At 32.9% G+C, this 19,338-nt stretch overlaps 1 protein-coding gene across 1 annotated transcript; it reads right to left on the minus strand.

Moving 5' to 3' along the window:
- Positions 1-1,181: 1,181 nt before the first annotated feature.
- LOC133185669 (fibrinogen-like protein A) lies at positions 1,182-18,380 on the minus strand. The gene is made up of 8 exons (XM_061320977.1): positions 18,311-18,380; positions 17,441-17,554; positions 12,856-12,969; positions 9,465-9,578; positions 4,610-4,746; positions 4,227-4,323; positions 2,581-2,745; positions 1,182-1,723 (listed from the first exon to the last, which is right to left on the minus strand). The coding sequence occupies exons 1-8, from the start codon at positions 18,378-18,380 to the stop codon at positions 1,476-1,478; spliced, it is 1,059 nt and encodes a 352-aa protein (XP_061176961.1). The 3' UTR covers positions 1,182-1,475.
- Positions 18,381-19,338: the final 958 nt, after the last annotated feature.

Consider the following 19,338-nt stretch of genomic DNA (forward strand, 5'->3'; position numbering starts at 1 on the left):
ACCTGGTATTTTACAAAAGCCATTCTTTCAAGCAATACATAAGGCAAATATCAAACCCCTACTTTAAATAGTTAAAAAGATAATAGGTGTGACAGACGGACAGACAGACTTTCGGCAACGTAATCCCAAAGTTCTGTTTGTTGTTTGTTTATTACTCTCAAACCATACAATGGTACATGAGGTACATTAACGTCACATTTACATATATACAGAATATCAGGTCAAGTAAGGAAGAGTAAATATATATATATATATATATATATATATATATATATATATATATATATATATATATATATATATATATATATATATATATATATATATAAAGAAGATTATTACTGAAAACATGCCAATATCTTTTTAACAAACAAAGACAGCTTTATCAATTAGTCTACATTTGCGGTGGACATAAGGTTCCCAAATTTATAAGTATTTACATTAGAAAAATATTTCTTATCAATACGTTTCATACTTCATGAGGAAAAAAATGTACACTCCATTACATAATGGTATTCATCACCTAGAGTGTTTTTATTACATAAATTACATATTCTTAAAGATCTGTCAGTATTAGTCCATCTACCGGCTTCGATTGGATTTCTGTGGTTACAAATTCTAAATTTTGTTAATATAATTCTTATATCTGTTGGGAGTTTTCTTAGGTACATTTCTCGCCCAAAACTGTGCTTAAAAGTCCTATGATTTAAACATTTAGATGAATTTTCTATACTCATAAACCATTCTTGTGTAAATTGACTTAACAATGTTTCTTTCACAACAGTCTTTAACCATGTTATACTTAAGAAATTTTGATTCATCCGTTCTGCAGCGAGGCATTACCTTTGTAATTGTTGTTATCTCTTAAATGATTCGAAAACCGTTCTATTTATTACCAATCCAAAAAACTGTTTATTAAATAAAAAAGTTTATTAATAATTGAGTTTTAGAATGTATCTAATCTATGTTAAAGAAGGCCATATGTGCCACCACGAACATGCCTCATGGTAAATAATGAACGTTATTAAGTTTAATAAGGTTTGAATTGTTTGATTTTGACATTTTTAATGTAAAATAAAATTTAATCAAATCAACATGATTATTGAAAACAAGAACATTTTTCAGAAGCACAGATCATTAAAAATTCTTACATGCAAAAGACTAAGATGTGATCAATTATGCTTAACTAGGGTACAAGTCACTTAACCCATATATTATTATTGATATTGTGCAGATATCCGATGGGCTTGGTAATAAATTCAACTCAAGAGCTACGGCCTTCGAGTCATTTTGACCACACCAATCAGGTATCTGCACTTTAATTTGTTTCGTCGAGAAACATTTGTTAAAAAAAACCCCACCATTATACCCTCTGAATGATGAAACGACGCCCTCTAGCGAGATAGCAATAGTCAACATTCACTATAATTTGTCTAAATTATTTTAAATATTTCAGGATTGATGACACATAAACTCTAGTTTTTGTATCTTATCATCATCACAGTCTGTTTTAATGCTTCATTTTTTTCTTTCCAGCTAAACCATACCGGGTATTTACCACCAGTCACAGCAGACTGGGCGTACTCTCCGTTAAGGTTTGAGAGGAGACAGCCATTGTACCACCAGGCTCCGTGCCAATTTGCAGCACAGTCACCACCATACCTGTCGTTGTCCTGATCCTTGGTGCTGAACATCATTCCATTGTGATAACCCAAACTGTCACCTGTAACAGAGTATTGATAATATCATAATCTATAACTCAATAAAATGTAATCTACATTGTCCTGATCATCAGAAAAAAGTTTATAGTATCATACAAATCTGAAATATATTATTTGACAACATATCATACATAATAAAATAAAACTTCTTTCGGAACATTCTGAAATATAAGATATACTGGGTATGTACCTGTTTTTCTATATATATATATATATATATATATATATATATATATATATATATATATATATATATATATATATATTAGTAGATTATTAAGTATAAATTTTTAATTGCCATACTACTTTATGTTTGTCAAATTGATAAAATAAAATTAATCATACCCTATGACGCTATGTAGATAACTGGTTCATTAGCATAGCAATACTGAATATTCTTAGAATGAATTTAATAGCTACCCAAGTTATACTGTCTAACCTTTGTAGAGCCATTTACGCGTTAAAATCGTGAAGCGGTTTTTGGAATTATATTAAAATGTTCCAATCTAATTATACATGTTCAACTTGCATATATAATAATTACATTCTAATTGAAAAATACTTTTGAGCTGTTCGTTATCTCAATATATTTAAATTACATTAAATTTTCTATTAAAGTGTAAAATCTTTCAAAAATGCAATCATAATATGCACAATTGAAATGTGACGTCAAGCAGAAACTTTTTTTACATAAATCAAATTGTGACACAGACAAACTACACCACTAATTTTTCTATGTAGTCAAAATGTAGTGTTAGAAGTAGTCTAGTGTATTATAAGCAGAGGTAAATTATTAGTTTATGTTCCAATTCCCTGTGATTACTAAATATTATGTTACATTATTATTGGGTAGACCTACCTGTGGTTCCTAAATATCCCGATACAGTGAGTTTAAATTTACTGTCTTCGTTCCCAACATAAAATGTGGTGTACTGAGCGTATGCTTTGTCTCCATCAAAACTTTGTAGCTCAACCCGGAGTTCCTGATCCTCGTTCTTTGTCAACTCATGAATTGCGTCGTTTCCTTAAAAAGAAGAATAAAACCGGTGCAACGCTTAATTCACACGGTAAATCGATGTTAAAAATTGAAAATTGCTGAGTTATTTTGAAATCAGGATTTTATTGAACAAAAAAAGATTTCATGACAAATAATTATTGGGCACAAGACTGTTGCTTAAAAGAGAAAAAAGTCTTTTGATATATTTTAAATGTATGTGTTACTTTTTAAGTACCTTTTCACCTCTCCACTCGAAGCCAGAATTATATTACGACGATATATATAGAAAGGTTTGAAAAATTATCAAAAATATTCTAGCTGTGATTTTAGGAAGCCAAAAAATACTATTTTTTCTATATTCTTTTTATAACCATGGTGAGATAAATATAAATGATTTAAAAATATTTTATTTTATCTGTTTCCTTTATATCTTTATTTCTTGGGATCTCTTGTAAAAATATCCGTTTATTATATTTCATTTTTATGGAATGAAAATTGTTTAACACTAGAAAAAAAGGTATTAAAAACTTTACATTAACTCTTGGTCAAGTTGAGCAAAAATTGAATCTTCAGAATGATTGATCTAGAAATAAGGTTTACCGTAATGTTGTGTAAATTTCATAATTACAGGTGTCTTATGAAGCGAACGTTTGCAAGTAGATGCTAGATTATCTGTTCACTTATTCCGTTACCTTGAAGCAAATGTTTCTAATGTTTCTTTTAAAAGGTGTTGACATACACTTTTTAAAGAACTAAGTAATACTTCTACTATAGTTTAAAACAGAAAGTTTTCTTCTGCTCTGTGCAAAGAAATTATAAAAATGGGTGCATGCTCAATATCTTTTTTGTTTGCATCCTCTATTGCCATTTATTTTTTTAAAGATCATGATCATATAATAAATCCTCATAAAAAGAACAGTCCCTTTTGATATCTTTGTTCCTTATCCTGATGTTTTTGTATTATTTTTATAATATGGATATAAAGAAAATGATGCTTAATCCTAAGCTGAAGGCTACTCATTAATGGCCACCGTCACATAGATTAATAAACTCTTCGATTTCGTTCCACCCGATTGCACACTTGAAATTCGTGGCCGGCGGGTATTACATGTATTTCTTTCGTGGTCTTAGATTTTTTGCGTTTATTCCTTGTTTTATGTGCAATTTCAGATTGTAAATAATTCTTTGACTTGTATAATTGATGTTATTTTTCTTCTGGCTCGGAAAAAGTGCGTAAAATTTGGTAATTCCATCGCGACTGAGTAAGACGGCAGTGTAAGATGTACGACTTCTCAGGTGAGACCTCTACTGCAAAATACTTTGAACTGTAAAGAAGTCTGCAGCTTATATTGGGTTTGTTGGGATAGCAGCGAAGAAAGGAAAATATGGCGGGAAATGCCTTTTACGAGAAGCGTTCAGCTTTAAATAAATAATGAACTCGTAAAATTGAATTTTTAAACGGAAAACACAACGTTTTTTTTCTTATATAAGCAGGAAGATAATGTTACCAATCCAGTAGTTGTTCTCTGGATCCCCAAAACCATGTTTATAATCTTCCCAATTCTTATAAAAATCTGTAGAATTGTCCTGTCTTCTTTGTATTGCCTTAAACACATTAAAAGATTTTTTTTATTCGTTTGAAATTCAGTAAATTTGAGTACTATAATTCATTGTGACTTCATAATCAAATGTGCACAAGAAAGTCCTCCAAATCATATAAATTGCGTACCCAGCTTTAACGACGTCAGCAAATGAACCCCCTACCTACGTTAAGACGCGGGTGTTCATGTTCAAACAGATATAGATTCTTTATTTTGTTAAAGAAAAAATCAATTAGATGTTTCTCAATTACACGTAAATATCTTCATTTGATAAATAAAGCTGTACTCACCGTCCAGCCTCCGCCATCTGTACTCATGTCACAGTAAACAGACTTTACTTCAGCGGCTAAGAATATTCTGTAAACTCCGTCTCTTCCCTTTAAACTCGGGCATTTCTTTAAAATGTCCTCACAATCCCCCAAAAGCACTACGTAAAAGAGCTTATAATTATTTAAATGTTTAGCACACATTTACATATCGATATTTATCATCTTAATTGTTAAAAAATCATTTTATATGAGTTAACAGAGGGTTTATGAAACTTAACATATAAATGTATTTACTATTGTCAAGTTGATTTCAGATCGAATAAGTGTTGCCACATTTATCAAAGACACATAATCAATTGATGATGTGACCCCTTCCAAACTTCATAAAATGTTATCAAATACTTAAGAAATGAATGAATTCCTGGTACATGAACCTATATTCCGATATCCGATGTCCTTTTCTATTTTGTTTCTTGTTTTAGAGATTGAGCCTCTACGGTACATAAAAGTAATAAAGGTAAGAAACGAAACCTTTTAAACAATACAATACAATACAATAATTTCTATAGCGGATTATAATAAAGACACTGTAGTGCGCTTAACATTAAAATACACATAAACATACAAAATGAAGAACAAACTACTTAAAAAAATGCATATGCATGTGCGTAAAAAAAGGCTATCTAAAAGACCTTATTAACTGTAAGAACATAAAATGTCACTAGTGTACTGAAACACTGCGCGGAAAACCCTATTATAAAATTACAACTATTGAAACGTTTAAAATTAAAAGAGCCTGTACTATTGAATTAAACACAAAATCCTAAAAGACCTTATATCCAGTTCGATGTTCAATTCTAAATAAATCACTAAAAATACAATATTTACATTCTGTCATAGGCAAGTTCAAAGAGGTGAGTTTTAAGACCTTTTTTAAAAGCGGAGACGGATTTGGATTTTTAAGACATAAGGGTAAAGAGTTCCAAAGTAAAGCGGCGGCATAGTCAAATCGGCGACTGCCGTAGGTTACAATTCTAACCTTAGGAACATCCAAAAGGAATGGATTCTGTGAACGTAAAGATCTGGGAGGCGAGTATACTTTGAGAAGATCGGACAAGTAGTTTGGAGCACGGTTGTTCAATGCATTGCATACAAACAAAAGTAGTTTATATTGACTTCTGTATTCGACAGGAAGCCAGTGGAGATTTTTTAAGATGGGGGTCACGTGATCAGATTTCCTGGTACGAGTTATCAGCCGTGCGGCAGTATTTTGAACTTTCTGTAGCTTGTTCACAAGTTGTTTATTTATTCCGTACATCAATGAGTTTCCGTAGTCGAGTCAGGAAGTCACAAGTGAGTTAATCAAAGTTTTACATGCGTCGTCTGTGATATACGAACGGATGCGACCGATTTTCCGGATGTTATGGAAGCATGTTCTAACTATTGAACTGCAGTTTTTCTCCATACTTAGAGTCCGGTCGAAAAAAAGCTCCAAGGTTCTTTACGAAAGGAGAGTTTCTGATCGAGCTTTCTCCAAATGGGAAATGAATGTAGAAGTTTCCTTTATTTTATGTTTTGGACAAAAGAGCATCAATTCAGTCTTATCATGGTTTAACTTTAAAAGATTGGTACACATCTACGATTTATGTCTGCGAGACAAGCACTAAGAGAAGTAGCAACATTATTCCAGTTTTCATTTGGCTCAATAACTAGATATATTTGGGTATCATCTGCATAGCAGTGATATTGCATTTTGTGGCGCCTGCATATATTTCCTATAGGTTTGGAAAACATACAGTACATCCTGGGTCCTAGAACCGAGCCCTGAGGCACACCGATTTCAAGCGATTCTGCATTTGATAGGGTTGCACCAACCGAAACTCTCTCATTTCTGTCAGTTAAGTAGGATTTTATCCATGAAAGCACAGCACCGGATATCCCGAATGAATACTCAAGACGATGGAAAAGAATCTGGTGGTCTATAACATCGAACGCGGCCGACAGATCGAGCATGACAAGTACAGCATAGGAATTGTTATCTAAGGCGGTAGCAATGTCATTGTGAACACGCACCAGTGCAGTTTCGGTTGAGTGATACGAGCGGTATGCAGATTGTAGAGTGTCCTGCAAATGATTTGAATCTAGATGATGTTCTAAACGAATTGCAACGACTTTCTCAATAACCTTTGAGAGGAATGATAAATTTGAAACAGGTCTATAGTTTTTGAGTTCGTTCGTATCTAGATTATGTTTCTTTAATAGTGGCTTGATAATAGCCTGTTTGAAATCCTTCGGCATGACAGACTGACTTAATGATTTATTCAAAAAATTAGTAATGAAAGGTACAAATTGTTCAACACATTTTCTGACTATCGGGACAGCATCTTGCGCGCATGATTTTGGTGGCATAGATAATAGGAGTTTCCTGATCTCATCACCAGACGTCGAATCGAATGAATTTAACGACACACCTGTAAACGGCACATTAAAAGACAAGGCATCGGCATGATGATAACCTACGAAATTTGATGACAACAGAGATGATCTGATGTTCTGAATCTTAGACACAAAATATTTGCTGAATTTATTAGAAAGGATATCGTCTTTAATACATTCCGGGAGCGGAGTGTCATTAGTATTGCCCATGAGTTTATTTGTAATGGAATATAGACCCTTACTATCCGACCCACATTCAAGGATTTTGTTCGAATAAAACGACTGCTTGCTTTGATACAACAATTTTGAGTAGTCAATACATCACGGTAAACAGTCAAGTTAGTACGTCTGCATACGCGTTCAGCTCTGCGTTTTTCTCGCTTAAAATCGCTAAGTTCTTCAGAGAACCACTCTGTATTTGGTCTCACAACGATAGTTTTTGTTTGTACTGGAGCATGTTGCTCGATTAAAGCCCTCATATCCAGGTCATATCTTTGTACGAGTTCATCGGGTGATAAATCAAGATGATACTTCGATAATGTAGTTATAACATCCCCTCCGAATTCATCAATTGCAATATTTTTAAGTTTCCGAAACGATACAGATTTCCGTTGTTTAGGTGGCTTAGATAGATATAGCGATGAATAGATTCCTTTATTCCTCCCAGTCGCGAAAATTAATCGCCGTGGATTGATTTCAAACTGACGAATCGCGAATAAAAAAAGACGCGAATAATAGCTGGTTTACAGTAATCCACGCGAATCACGAAGAAAATTGTCGTCAACAGTGGGGGTATTCGTCAGAATGTAGCTGTTTTCACGCGTAATAACGAAATCCAATGTATGACCATGCTTATTAGTGGGAGCTGATATGTGTTGAACAAGACCACACTCCTGCAGCATCGCAGAGAATTGTGTGGAAGTCGGATCATCAGATTTTTCGAGATGTAAATTGATATCACCTGTCATGAACAGTTCCTCCGGTGCAATGGCATGCTGATTTAAATATAAGGACCATTCCTCGAAAAAATCTTGCATTTTCAGATTGTTTGTTTTTGATATAGGTGGGCTTTAAACAATGCAGATGCGAGAATTCGTTGCACGAGAAGAAACGATGCAATCAAGATGTTCAAAATGCGAAAATTCAGTGGCTGATTTTATTTGTTCTACCCTAATATTTTTGTTAAAAATCATTGTAACACCCCCTGCTTTTCGATTTCTTCTAGGTACGTGAATACATTTGTAACCCATTGGGTTAAAACCATTGTAAAACCACATTATCTATATCACTACCCAACCAAGTTTCAGTTATAGCCATTATGTCAATTTGGTTGGAAACTATCATATCAGAAATAACAAGAGTCTTGTTCTTCAACGGATCTACAATTCATAGTTAACAGTTTTATGCTGACAGTATATTTTCGCGAGCTGCGTGGTTCCAATTCTATATTGATAAGATAATCTGTGTTTGAAGTCCTTAAATCAACTTTAGATTTCCGTACTGATGATTACATTGTTGGAATTTCTTTGATGAACTTATTTTTGCTATCATCCCAACTGATTAGATTTTTAGGATTTACACATTTTTGTTTACAAGTGTAAAAGACGTCCTTTGCCCCAGTTACAACACTAATTGGCTCTCCGCATCGAAGGAGATTATCAGCGTAAACACAGCAATACAAATGAAATTTCTCCTACAGGTAGATCAAGGAGAAGGATGTTTTTTCAAGCCTCTTTCGTCATTTCACAGATGAAATGGCTTATTTGTCTTAAATACGCAATTATTTTCCAAAATTTCTTCCTTGTCAGCGAATCAGGAGGTCGTGCTTGTCGATTGTGGGAAACATCCAAGTAAGTCCGATTTTAAGTAGTTCTGTGACAGGAGATCAAGGTTCTCGATCTAGCGGGAATTTTCATGACCGAGAGATGTTTATCTATTGTTATAGTATTTTAAGCCAATTTTTCAAGCCGATTTAAACCTTGCGTACTGTTTTTCAAAATCTACGATGGACAGTTGGTGCAAAATTTTTAGTTGATTGTTCATCTTAAATGTATATATAAGTAATAAATAAAAGTTTAAAAACTTCAATGGGAAATGAAGTGGGTCAGTAAGTAATCAAATGTACTAAAAAGGTCTTCACAGGATTTGATCACGTGACCGACCCACTTCATTTCCCATTGAAGTTTTTAAACGTGTTATTTATATCTTAATAACACTACTTTTAAAACAAAAATGTTTTATCCCCGGGGGTATTGTTGAACTTTTCACTTTTCATGAAGGTATTTTTTTCTTCTATTTATAAACCTCACCTGAAGACGTTGTAGTGGAGTGCTCCATTTGTCTTCAGACTCTTTGACGTCTATAGTATTAATAAAGATAGCGACTGGTTTTTCCTGGTGATTTTTCTGTAGGAATTAGTCAGATTAGCTAAAATATTTACCTTCACAATTTACCCCCGTATAACCATTGGAACATTTGCACATGTAACCTCTAACAAAGGACGCCTCAATCACACAGCTGCCATTTTGACAATCGTGGTTTCCACATGGATCGACTAAAGAAACAAATATGATTTTCAAATGTACTTAATGAAAATTGTCAGCTTGATTCATACATGTAATATACTAATAACAACATCTGCGTACGATGTAAATCACTTCTATTATAAACCCAGCTATATTTCACTCAATTAAAAAGTTGATTCCTTGAAATCACGTGGCGGTTGATCCGACTCAGGATTACCAAACTTTAGTTTCTGAATCCATATCTACCCTCTTTGAATCTGATGATGTAGTTCACGGTAAGCATGATATTTCTATAAGTATCAGGATGTTTCTTGAAGAAGTGATTTGTTTAATAGATAAAAGGTGCATAATTGATCCCATCGTTGACAGGTGTACATCATCAAATTCGCATCTAGTTTGTTCTGTTGAGCCTATATACTGTTCTTTATCTCCATATTTGATTCGCGCCTATCCAGTCAACGTGCAAACTGATTTTCGATCAAGTTACTGTTAAGGTGAAATATCCCTCTGCTCCAAATTTCACTATTTTTTTTTTAAATTCCAAACATTGATTTCATCAACAACAACAGCGTTAATTTAGGAATGACTCTAATTCTTGGCCAAATTATTCGAGTATGACCTGGTTTGGGTCAGTTTACGCTTTATAATCCGCGAAGATGCCAAGAATTAGAGTCATTCCTTATAATTTAATTTTAAAATCATTAAATAACTATGGGTGTAAAATTTCCATTGCTTTTTATTAGTTCAAATTTGCCGCTCAATAATACAACCGTAGTAACGGAAGTAACGGAAATGACGGGAAGCGAGGGGAGGTAAAAACTGATACATAGGCCTAGCAGCTTGTTTACATGTGCTAAGATCGAATTATTGTTTGAAGTTAAAGGTATATTTATTAAATCTGGAATTTTCCATGAATCCAGAGGACAGGAAATGAGAGGATTGTATACATACAGATGATTCAGCTGGTGTCGGGGGGGGGGGGGGGGTGTCCCCATACCAAACCAGGTTATACAGAAATAATTTGTGTTCCTTTTTGGATATTAACCAATCAGAGGCTAGAATACAAACAAAATTAAATTATATTCAAATGGAAAATAGTTTGAAGTATGAAGCGATGCTTACTTTTTCAGAAATAAATATTATGTGTTATCATGATATGAAGAAAATTGGATATGGTAAAAAGAAAGATCAATTTTCTATCTCACAATAAAATTAAAAATGTGAGGTATATATGAAAATAATATTTGCAATAATATCTATATATAAATTATATACGGTACCAATCTGCCTATCTACCTATCTAATTCGCATTAGAAAACATAATGAAGCGTTGCTTTTAAATCAGAATATCACATTGTTTCCTGCGCTTGTAAAATTAAAATGCATCCATCTACAGAGTTATCTTTCCATTATCGTTCTTCAAAATATTTTTAGTGAAAAAAAAAATAATTTATTTTATTATACCTCTATTAAGAATACTCAAATTTGTTTGGCTTGTTAGAAGGCTTTTAAACTCAATAATGACTCCAAAATGTACCATATACAGCAATAATGACCTAGGAATCATTGCCCGTGGGGGTATAATGACCCGGTCATTATAAATAATGACCGCTAAAAATGACCTGTTTATCTAAATTCCATTCAAATTTAAAAATTAATGCATACAGTAATGACCGTTCATTACAAAAAATGCCGTTATAAAAATATGTATAGTCTTTTTATGATACGAAATACAATTGTCCTTTAGATGCGTCATAAAATTTATCGTGTTCATTAAAACTTTCGTTACAATGTCAAATTCAACGAATGCAGATTTGTCTCTTTTGTACAGTAAGAGTCTGCAGGCGAAAAGTAAACAACTTCACTAGCGAATCCCGATCCCGATGACACACTGATAATAACAGTTCGTAGGTTTAATACACAATTGATTATTTTAGTAATTAAGCCTACAAACATTTCTTAACTTATATCGGTATAATAAAACAATTGATTACCCCTTATGAGTTCAACATTGTGAAATAAGGACCCTCGACCTGGCCCACTCACTGACCTGACTTGACCGAGGCCGCCGACCTCCTGGGCCATATCTCGGGTCCTTATTTCACCTTGTTGACCTCTTAAGTGGTTATTAATTGTATAATAAAAATTATTCATCTAAACTTCTGTAACAATTAAAAGAATAATATGTTAAGAGATATAAATATTTCAATTTTTACAGTTTAGAAGAACTGAGTATAAATGTTTTAGGTAAACTATTATAAGTAAATAATGAAAATATTGGCAATAGAAAATAGAAATTCCTCCGAGAGGCAGATCAAGGAGAAGGATTTTTTTCCCAGCCTCTTTCGTCCATTTACAGATAAAATGGTTTATTTGTCTTAAATACCAGGTTTCGTCCTTGTCAACGAATCAGGAAGTCGTGCTTGTCGATTGCGGAAAAGATCCAAGAAAGTCCGATTTAATTATTTCTGAGACAGGAGATCAAGGTTCTGATCTAGCGGGATTTTTCATGACCGAGAGATGTTTATACATAATTCAAGTATTCTAAAAACAAAAATGAATTATCTCTGGGGTATTGTTGAACAATTCACTTTTCATAAAGGTATTTTTTTCTTCTATCTATAAACCTCACCTGAAGACGTCGTAGAGGAGTGCTCCATTTATCTTCAGACTATTTGACGTCTATAGTATTAACATGATAGCGAATGGTTTTCCCGGTGATTTTTCTGTAGGAATTAGCAACAACCAAGCTTTATGATAAACGTGATGACTTTAACTTTTCAATCGTCAACTTCCCTTACTTATGCAGCAATAAACCTTCATCACCTGCATACGGGATATATATCTCTCAGTTGATTCGATACACAAGAGCATGCTCTACGTATGTACAATTTCTAAAACGAGGTAAATTATTGACAAATAAGTTGATGAAACAAGAATAACAGCTGTCTCGTTTAAAGTCATCATTTCGTAAGTTCTATGGTCGATACAATGACCCTGTCAGCAAATACATTTTATCATTGAGTCAAATGCTGACTGACGTTTTTCATACAAATTGTTAGGCAATTATTTACACACTGAATTGTCGACGGATGTTTCCGTTATTTCCCGATCATGACAAGGAGCACACGGCGGGTGTGACCGGTCGGCAGGGGATGCTCACTCCTCCATGCACCTGATCCCACCTCTGATGTTTGGAGGTCCGTGTTTGCTCTGCTCCTATTTTGTATTGATTAATGGACTTTTGAGCTTGAATACTGTTCGTTATCTCCATATATTTCATTAGCTAAAAAATAAAGAGTTTACCTTCACAATTTTCCCCCGTATAACCATTGGAACATTTGCACATGTAACCTCTATCAAAGGACGCCTCAATCACACAGCTGCCATTTTGACAATCGTGGTTTCCACATGGATCGACTAAAGAAACAAATATGTTTTTCTTATGTACTTAATGAAAATTGTCAGCTTGATTCATACATGTATTATACTAATAATAACATCTGCGTACGATGTAAATCACTTGAATTATAAACCCAGCTATATTTCACTCAATTAAAAAGTTGATTCCATGAAATCACGTGACGGTTGATCCGACTCAGGATCATCAAACTTTTGTTTCTAAATCCACATCACCCCTCTTTGAATCTGATGACGTAGTTCACGATAAGCATGATATTTCTATACATATCAGGATGTTTCTTGAAGAAGTGATTTGTTTAATAGATAAAAGGTGTATAATTGATCCGATCGTTGACAGGCGCATATCATCAAATTCGCGTCAAGTTCGTTCTATTGAGCTTATATACTGTTCTTTATCTGCATATTTCATTCTAGCCTCTGCAGTCAACGTGCATAAGGATTTTCGATCAAGTTACTGTTAAGGATCAGTGATACTCTTATAAGAGAGGTAACCCTAAACGTGATAAATTCTGTTATTCCTGTAGAGATTTGTCAACTTCGAATCTCTTTTATGTCCAATTTTGACCAGCAAGCTGCGCTATTTTTTTTTTTTTTTTTTTTTTTTTTTTTTTTGCATTGTGCCAATAAGATACATTTCTTTTGGAAATCATAAGTGTTAAAATATCATTTTATATGAGTTAACAGAGGGTTTATGAAACTTAAAATATACATGTATTTACTATTGTCAAGTTGATTTCAGCTGGGATATGGGTTGTCACATTGATCAAAGACACATAATCAATTGATGATGTAACCTCTTCCAAACTTCATAAAATATTATCAAATACTTACGAATATCAGCTGTCTCGTTTAAAGTCATCATTTCGTAAGTTCTAAGGTCGATACAATGACCTTGTCAGCAAATACAATTTATCATTGAGTTAAATTCTGACTGACGTTTTTCATACAAATTGTTAGGCAATTATTTACACACTGAATTGTCGACGGATTTTTCCGTTATTTCCCGATCATGACAAGGAGCACACGGCGGGTGTGACCGGTCGGCAGGGGATGCTCACTCCTCCATGCACCTGATCCCACCTCTGATGTTTGGAGGTCCGTGTTTGCTCCGCTCCTAATTTATATTGTTTGATGGACTTTTGAGCCTGAATACTGTTTGTTATCTTCATATATTTCAATTAAGAAATAAATGAATTCCTGGTCCATGAACCTATATTCCGATATCCGATGTCCTTTTCCTATTTTGTTTCTTGTTTTAGAGATTGGGCCTCTACGGTACATAAAAATAATAAAGATAAGAAACAAAACCTTTTAAACAAACAGGGCTCTCCGCATCGAAGGAGATTATCAGCGTAAACACAGCATTACTAAGGAAATCTCTCCTACAGGCAGATCAAGGAGAAGGATGTTTTTTTCAAGCCTCTTTCGTCATTTCACAGATGAAATGGCTTATTTGTCTTAAATACGCAATTATTTACCAGATTTCTTCTTTGTCAGCGAATCAGGAGGTCGTGCTTGTCGATTGTGGGAAACATCCAAGTAAGTCCGATTTTAAGTAGTTCTGTGACAGAAGATCAAGGTTCTCGATCTAGCGGGAATTTTCATGACCGAGAGATGTTTATCTAGAATTACAGTATTTTAAGCCAATTTTTCAAGCCGATTTACACCTTGCGTACTGTTTTTCAAAATCTAGGATGGACAGTTAGTGCAAAATTTTTAGTTGATTGTCCATCTTAAATGTTTATATAAGTAATAAATGAAAGTTTATAAACTTCAATGGGAAATGAAGTCGGTCAGTAAGTAATCAAATCTACTAAGAAGATCATTGTCCTTCACAGGATTTGATCACGTGACCGACCCACTTCATTTCCCATTGAAGTTTTTAAACGTGTTATTTATTTCTTAATAATAGTACTTAAAAATCAAATGTGTATTATCCCCGGGGTATTGTTGAACTTTTCACTTTTCATAAAGTTATTTTTTTTCTTCTATTTATAAATCTCACCTTCAGACTCTTTGACGTCTATAGTATTAATAAAGATAGCGACTGGTTACGAGTTGATGGTATCAACTCATGTTATGTGACTTGTAAGGCATTCCCCAATGTATCGAAACTAATCACATTTTCATCTGAGTATTTTGCGAACGGGTTCTTGTATAATGTTGGTTTATTTACAGTTTTCATGATCTACAGAACAGGAATATGTTTCCTGATATGCTTTGAAGTATTTATAAACATAAATATTTATTATTAATTTTATTGGAATTTGTGTCCATCCGCAAAAGAAAATAGTGTTAGGGACATGCTGTCAACAAAAGTGACATGTCATGCAAACAAAATTTTGATTTATAAATCAATAAAATTTTTATATAATAAGAATTGTTTTGAAAACCGATTTTTAAAGAAAATTCACATAATTGAACATTGTACAAACCAGGTTATTTTTAAAAGATTGACGTGCTGGTGGTATATAAATAAACTAATTCTTGCGCTGTTATGCTAATGAACAGAGCAGTTTTCCCGCGTTAATGATGAATCATTCAACACAGAACAGAAAACACTGCCTATGTTTGTAAACAAAGCGAGAAGTTTGCAGTAAAGAAGGTCGAAGTAAATCAACTACTTATCTCGAACGGAAGAAATGAGCTGTACCAGTATAAATAGTTTTGAAATTAAAGTTCTTATTTCTCGTGCTAGCAATAAAAAAATTCGATTGCTTCAAGGGTTAGATTTTTTCAGCAGTGGAGAACTTTGTGCTCCAGTTTCTTTTTCCCTATTAAAAACAATGTCTTCCACAATCTTAGAGATGTTTCACAGCAAGCTTTTAAATACAGCAATGGTCACTTAACACCCTGTTATTCTTATCTCATTATTTGTCGGCACTACACTGGAAAGTGGTTTCCTTTAATATGTCCAGCTTTTTTTGCTATCAGATGCTGGCCATGTTATAAAGTGAATTAATAGTACTGAAGGCAATAAAAAAAACAAAAACAAAAAGTTAAGTGGGGTGTTATTGATAAATTAAATGTGAAATGCATATTTATAAATGTGAAAATATCAAGAAATCAAATTAATTCAAGAGGAGATAGATCATGTAAATAGTCAATATCATGCCATTGTGATAAATTTAAAGTCTTCAGACGAAAAGCCGAAAGAATTGAAATTTTTTAACGTGCATACTTATATCAATAAAAGTCAAGTAGTTGAATTTCAAGAAAGGCTAAACCGAGAGAAATGATATATAAAATGTGCATATCAATCAAAGTCAAGTAGTTATATATCAAGAGTGACTAAACCAAACGAAATGACATATAAAATGACCATTTCAGTTAAATGTCAAGAAGTTCAATTTCAGGTGTAACATATAGCGTAATCAAGAGAATTAAAATATTTATTGTGCATATCAATGATCATAATTTAAGACAGGGGGTTGAATTTCAAGAGTGGCTAAATCAAGAGAATTGAAATATCATATGTGCATGTAAATTTTGAAAGACAAGGAGTTGAATTTCAATAGTAACTATAAATCAAGAAAATTGAATTAATATGTAATATACATATAAATGAAAGTAAAAGATATGAATTTTAAGACTGGCTTATTCACGAGAATTGGAACATATTGATGTGCATTGAAAATATCAAATTGTTTGTCAATTTAAGAGAGCAGTGAAAATATTCAATGAGTATGTTTATGAAATAATTCAATTTGTGCTATTTGTAAATAATAATTCCCTACTTGTAATACTATTGTAGGTTTAGCCTATTAGTTTGAGATACGTGTGTTTAAAACTTTTTCTTGTTTTTTTTTTTTTTTTTTTTTTTTTTTTTTTTTTTTTTTTTTTTTTTTTTTTTTTTGTCTACTTAGTTGTTTTAATTCTGTAATATGATTTTACAACAGTTGTGCCATTTTTCCCTATTTGAAATTTCTAGTCACTTGATATATGATATTTCTGTCAAATGATATCGAGTGCCCCAAAACTGTTCTCAATCGGTAGTTTTTATGATGATAGTCTGTGACCTTTTCAATGATGGTATCCTTTAATATTTTGTTAAAATACAAATTACTTTAAATGCAAGCTACATTGTCATTTTACGAAAAATCCCAAAACTCACTTAGTATTATTTGTTTTCTATGTTTAAAGGTTCGATTTGTGATAAATTATTATACATTCCAGTAGATATTTAAAAAAATAAATATACATGTTAAAAATACATGATGGAAAAGGTGTAAATAAAATGATATAATTTTATTTCTCAAAGAAAACAAAAAGAAAAGATTTTAGTGATAGTTTTCATCAATGCACATAATATCACATAATCCATATATGGACTAGAGACCTCAACTCATTTAAACATTATATAATCAATACCATCAACTCGTAGTAGTACTTTCAGTACTTTGATTTTTCCTGGTGTTTTTTGTTGTTGTGGGAATTAGCCAAATTAGCTAAAAAATTAAGAGTTTACCTTCGCAATTTACCCCCGTATAACCATTGGAACATTTGCACATGTAACCTCTATCAAAGGACGCCTCAATCACACAACTACCATTCTGACAATCATGGTCTTGACATGGATCGACTGAAGAAACAAATATGATTTTCAAATGTACTTAATGAAAAATGACAGCTTGATTCATACATGTATTATACTGATAACAACATATGGGTACGATGTTAATCACTTGAATTATAAAACCAGCTATATTTCACTCAATTGGAAAGTTGATTTCATGCAATCATGCAGCGGTGTGATCCGACTCAGGATCACCACACTTTAGTTTCTGAATCCATATCTACACTCTTTGAATCTGATGACGTAGTTCACGGTAAGGATGATATTTTTATACATATCAGGATGTATATTTCAGTTTGAAAATTGGAACCCCTATTGTGGCCATGCCCTAACCCGGGGATCATGATTTGAACAATTTAGAATCTACACTGCAATACAATATAAATGCAGTTTAATCAATTTTATTCAGGATCATAAAAAGAAAAAAAAATTATATTTATGTGACCTAATATAACACATTGTGATAGTGAAGTTCCGTGCTTGCAAACTGTTTAGGAAGTCGATACGATTTATTTGATATAATTTTCCATTTGTTCACAAATATTCATGTAAAGTGAGGATCAGTTTTATTTTGTAAATTTAAATTGATTATTCGCAACTTTTTTTTCAAAAACATGACGAGTTCATTTCATGGCGCCATCCAATTTCCAATCGACTTTTAGATTTTGCTTCCAACTATCAGCTGGTGGTCACAGGGTACGAATTTAGTAGAAAGTCAATCAAATGGAAAAGTCGGATGGATGTACGAATAAAAAATCACACCTTGTGACCGCACCTTTAGAGGCAGAATCAGATAGTAGATGTTGTACGCAGCTAGATTAAGGACTCCCATATATACATCCGCCTCTGCAGAAGTCGGTAAAACAATTATAACGCTACGATTAATCAATATAAATGAGCCTGGATACATAAACACATACGTGCATGTTCCACAAACACTAAATTTCTTATTTTAATAAATAATGCAAATATAAATTGATTCGAAAATATCTTGCCATAATATATATTAATCAAATTTAGAATGATAGCCAACAATCTTTCTGTACTGACTGCAATGACGTCACTGACTAATTCGACGCGTAATTTCTTTACAGTGGAGGCGCGGATCAAGCTTTTATCGAAGCTAGGAAATAAAAAAAAAATATCAAATTTAATATGAAGAAAGTGTGATATGACCAAAAGAAATTCTTTAAGAACCTAATGCATAGATATATCCATCATTATACTCTAACTAAACGTATATACCTTTTAAAAAGCAAAAGGGAAATCCCACTTGGACAGCGAAGAACTTTAATGAGAGACAGGACCCTTCGGAAATCCCAAAAGTTCATCGAAATCCGCTTTGCTAAATTTAAGTTTTTATACACATATTCCTGCTATCTTGAAAAGTGTCGGACACTTCTTTTTTCAGTCAGCTTTATTCTGTAATTTGACATTAATTGAATGCCTACTGCTTGTTTTCGGTAATTCATATGAATATAGATAAACTTAAATTTAACACGAAACAAATCGCTGACGTAAGTTGTTTTGAAAGAACCCAGCAGAAACCAGAGACATGTATATAGAAAAACAGTAAATTATGTTGTTAATTTAAAAAACAAAATATGTATTTTCTATATTAAGGGCGTCCATAAACTAGCTGCATTATGTATTGTTTATGAAGTATTGCTACTATCTCAAAGAAATTAAACACAAAAAACTGTTATAATTCTAAGTATTCTGCTGAGTGTTGAATGCAGAAAGCCTTTGCTACTGAAATTTGTGATATCCAATGTATAGTGCATTGGTTT

Source organism: Saccostrea echinata, unplaced genomic scaffold, assembly GCF_033153115.1.
Source record: "Saccostrea echinata isolate AGI-Se365-2 ecotype Australia unplaced genomic scaffold, CSIRO_AGI_Sech_v1 ptg000012l, whole genome shotgun sequence".
Classification (NCBI taxonomy): Eukaryota; Metazoa; Mollusca; class Bivalvia; order Ostreida; family Ostreidae; genus Saccostrea; species Saccostrea echinata.

Bases quoted from the DNA above. Each gene is read 5' to 3' on its own strand.
- LOC133185669 (XM_061320977.1), bottom strand. From the start codon at position 18,380: ATGGGAGTCCTTAATCTAGCTGCGTACAACATCTACTATCTGATTCTG. The intron at 4,324-4,609 runs GTGAGTACAGCT...AATGTGTTTAAG, and splicing joins CAGATGGCGGAGGCTGGACG to GCAATACAAAGAAGACAGGA. The intron at 2,746-4,226 runs GTAACATTATCT...CTTCTTTTTAAG, and splicing joins AGAGAACAACTACTGGATTG to GAAACGACGCAATTCATGAG.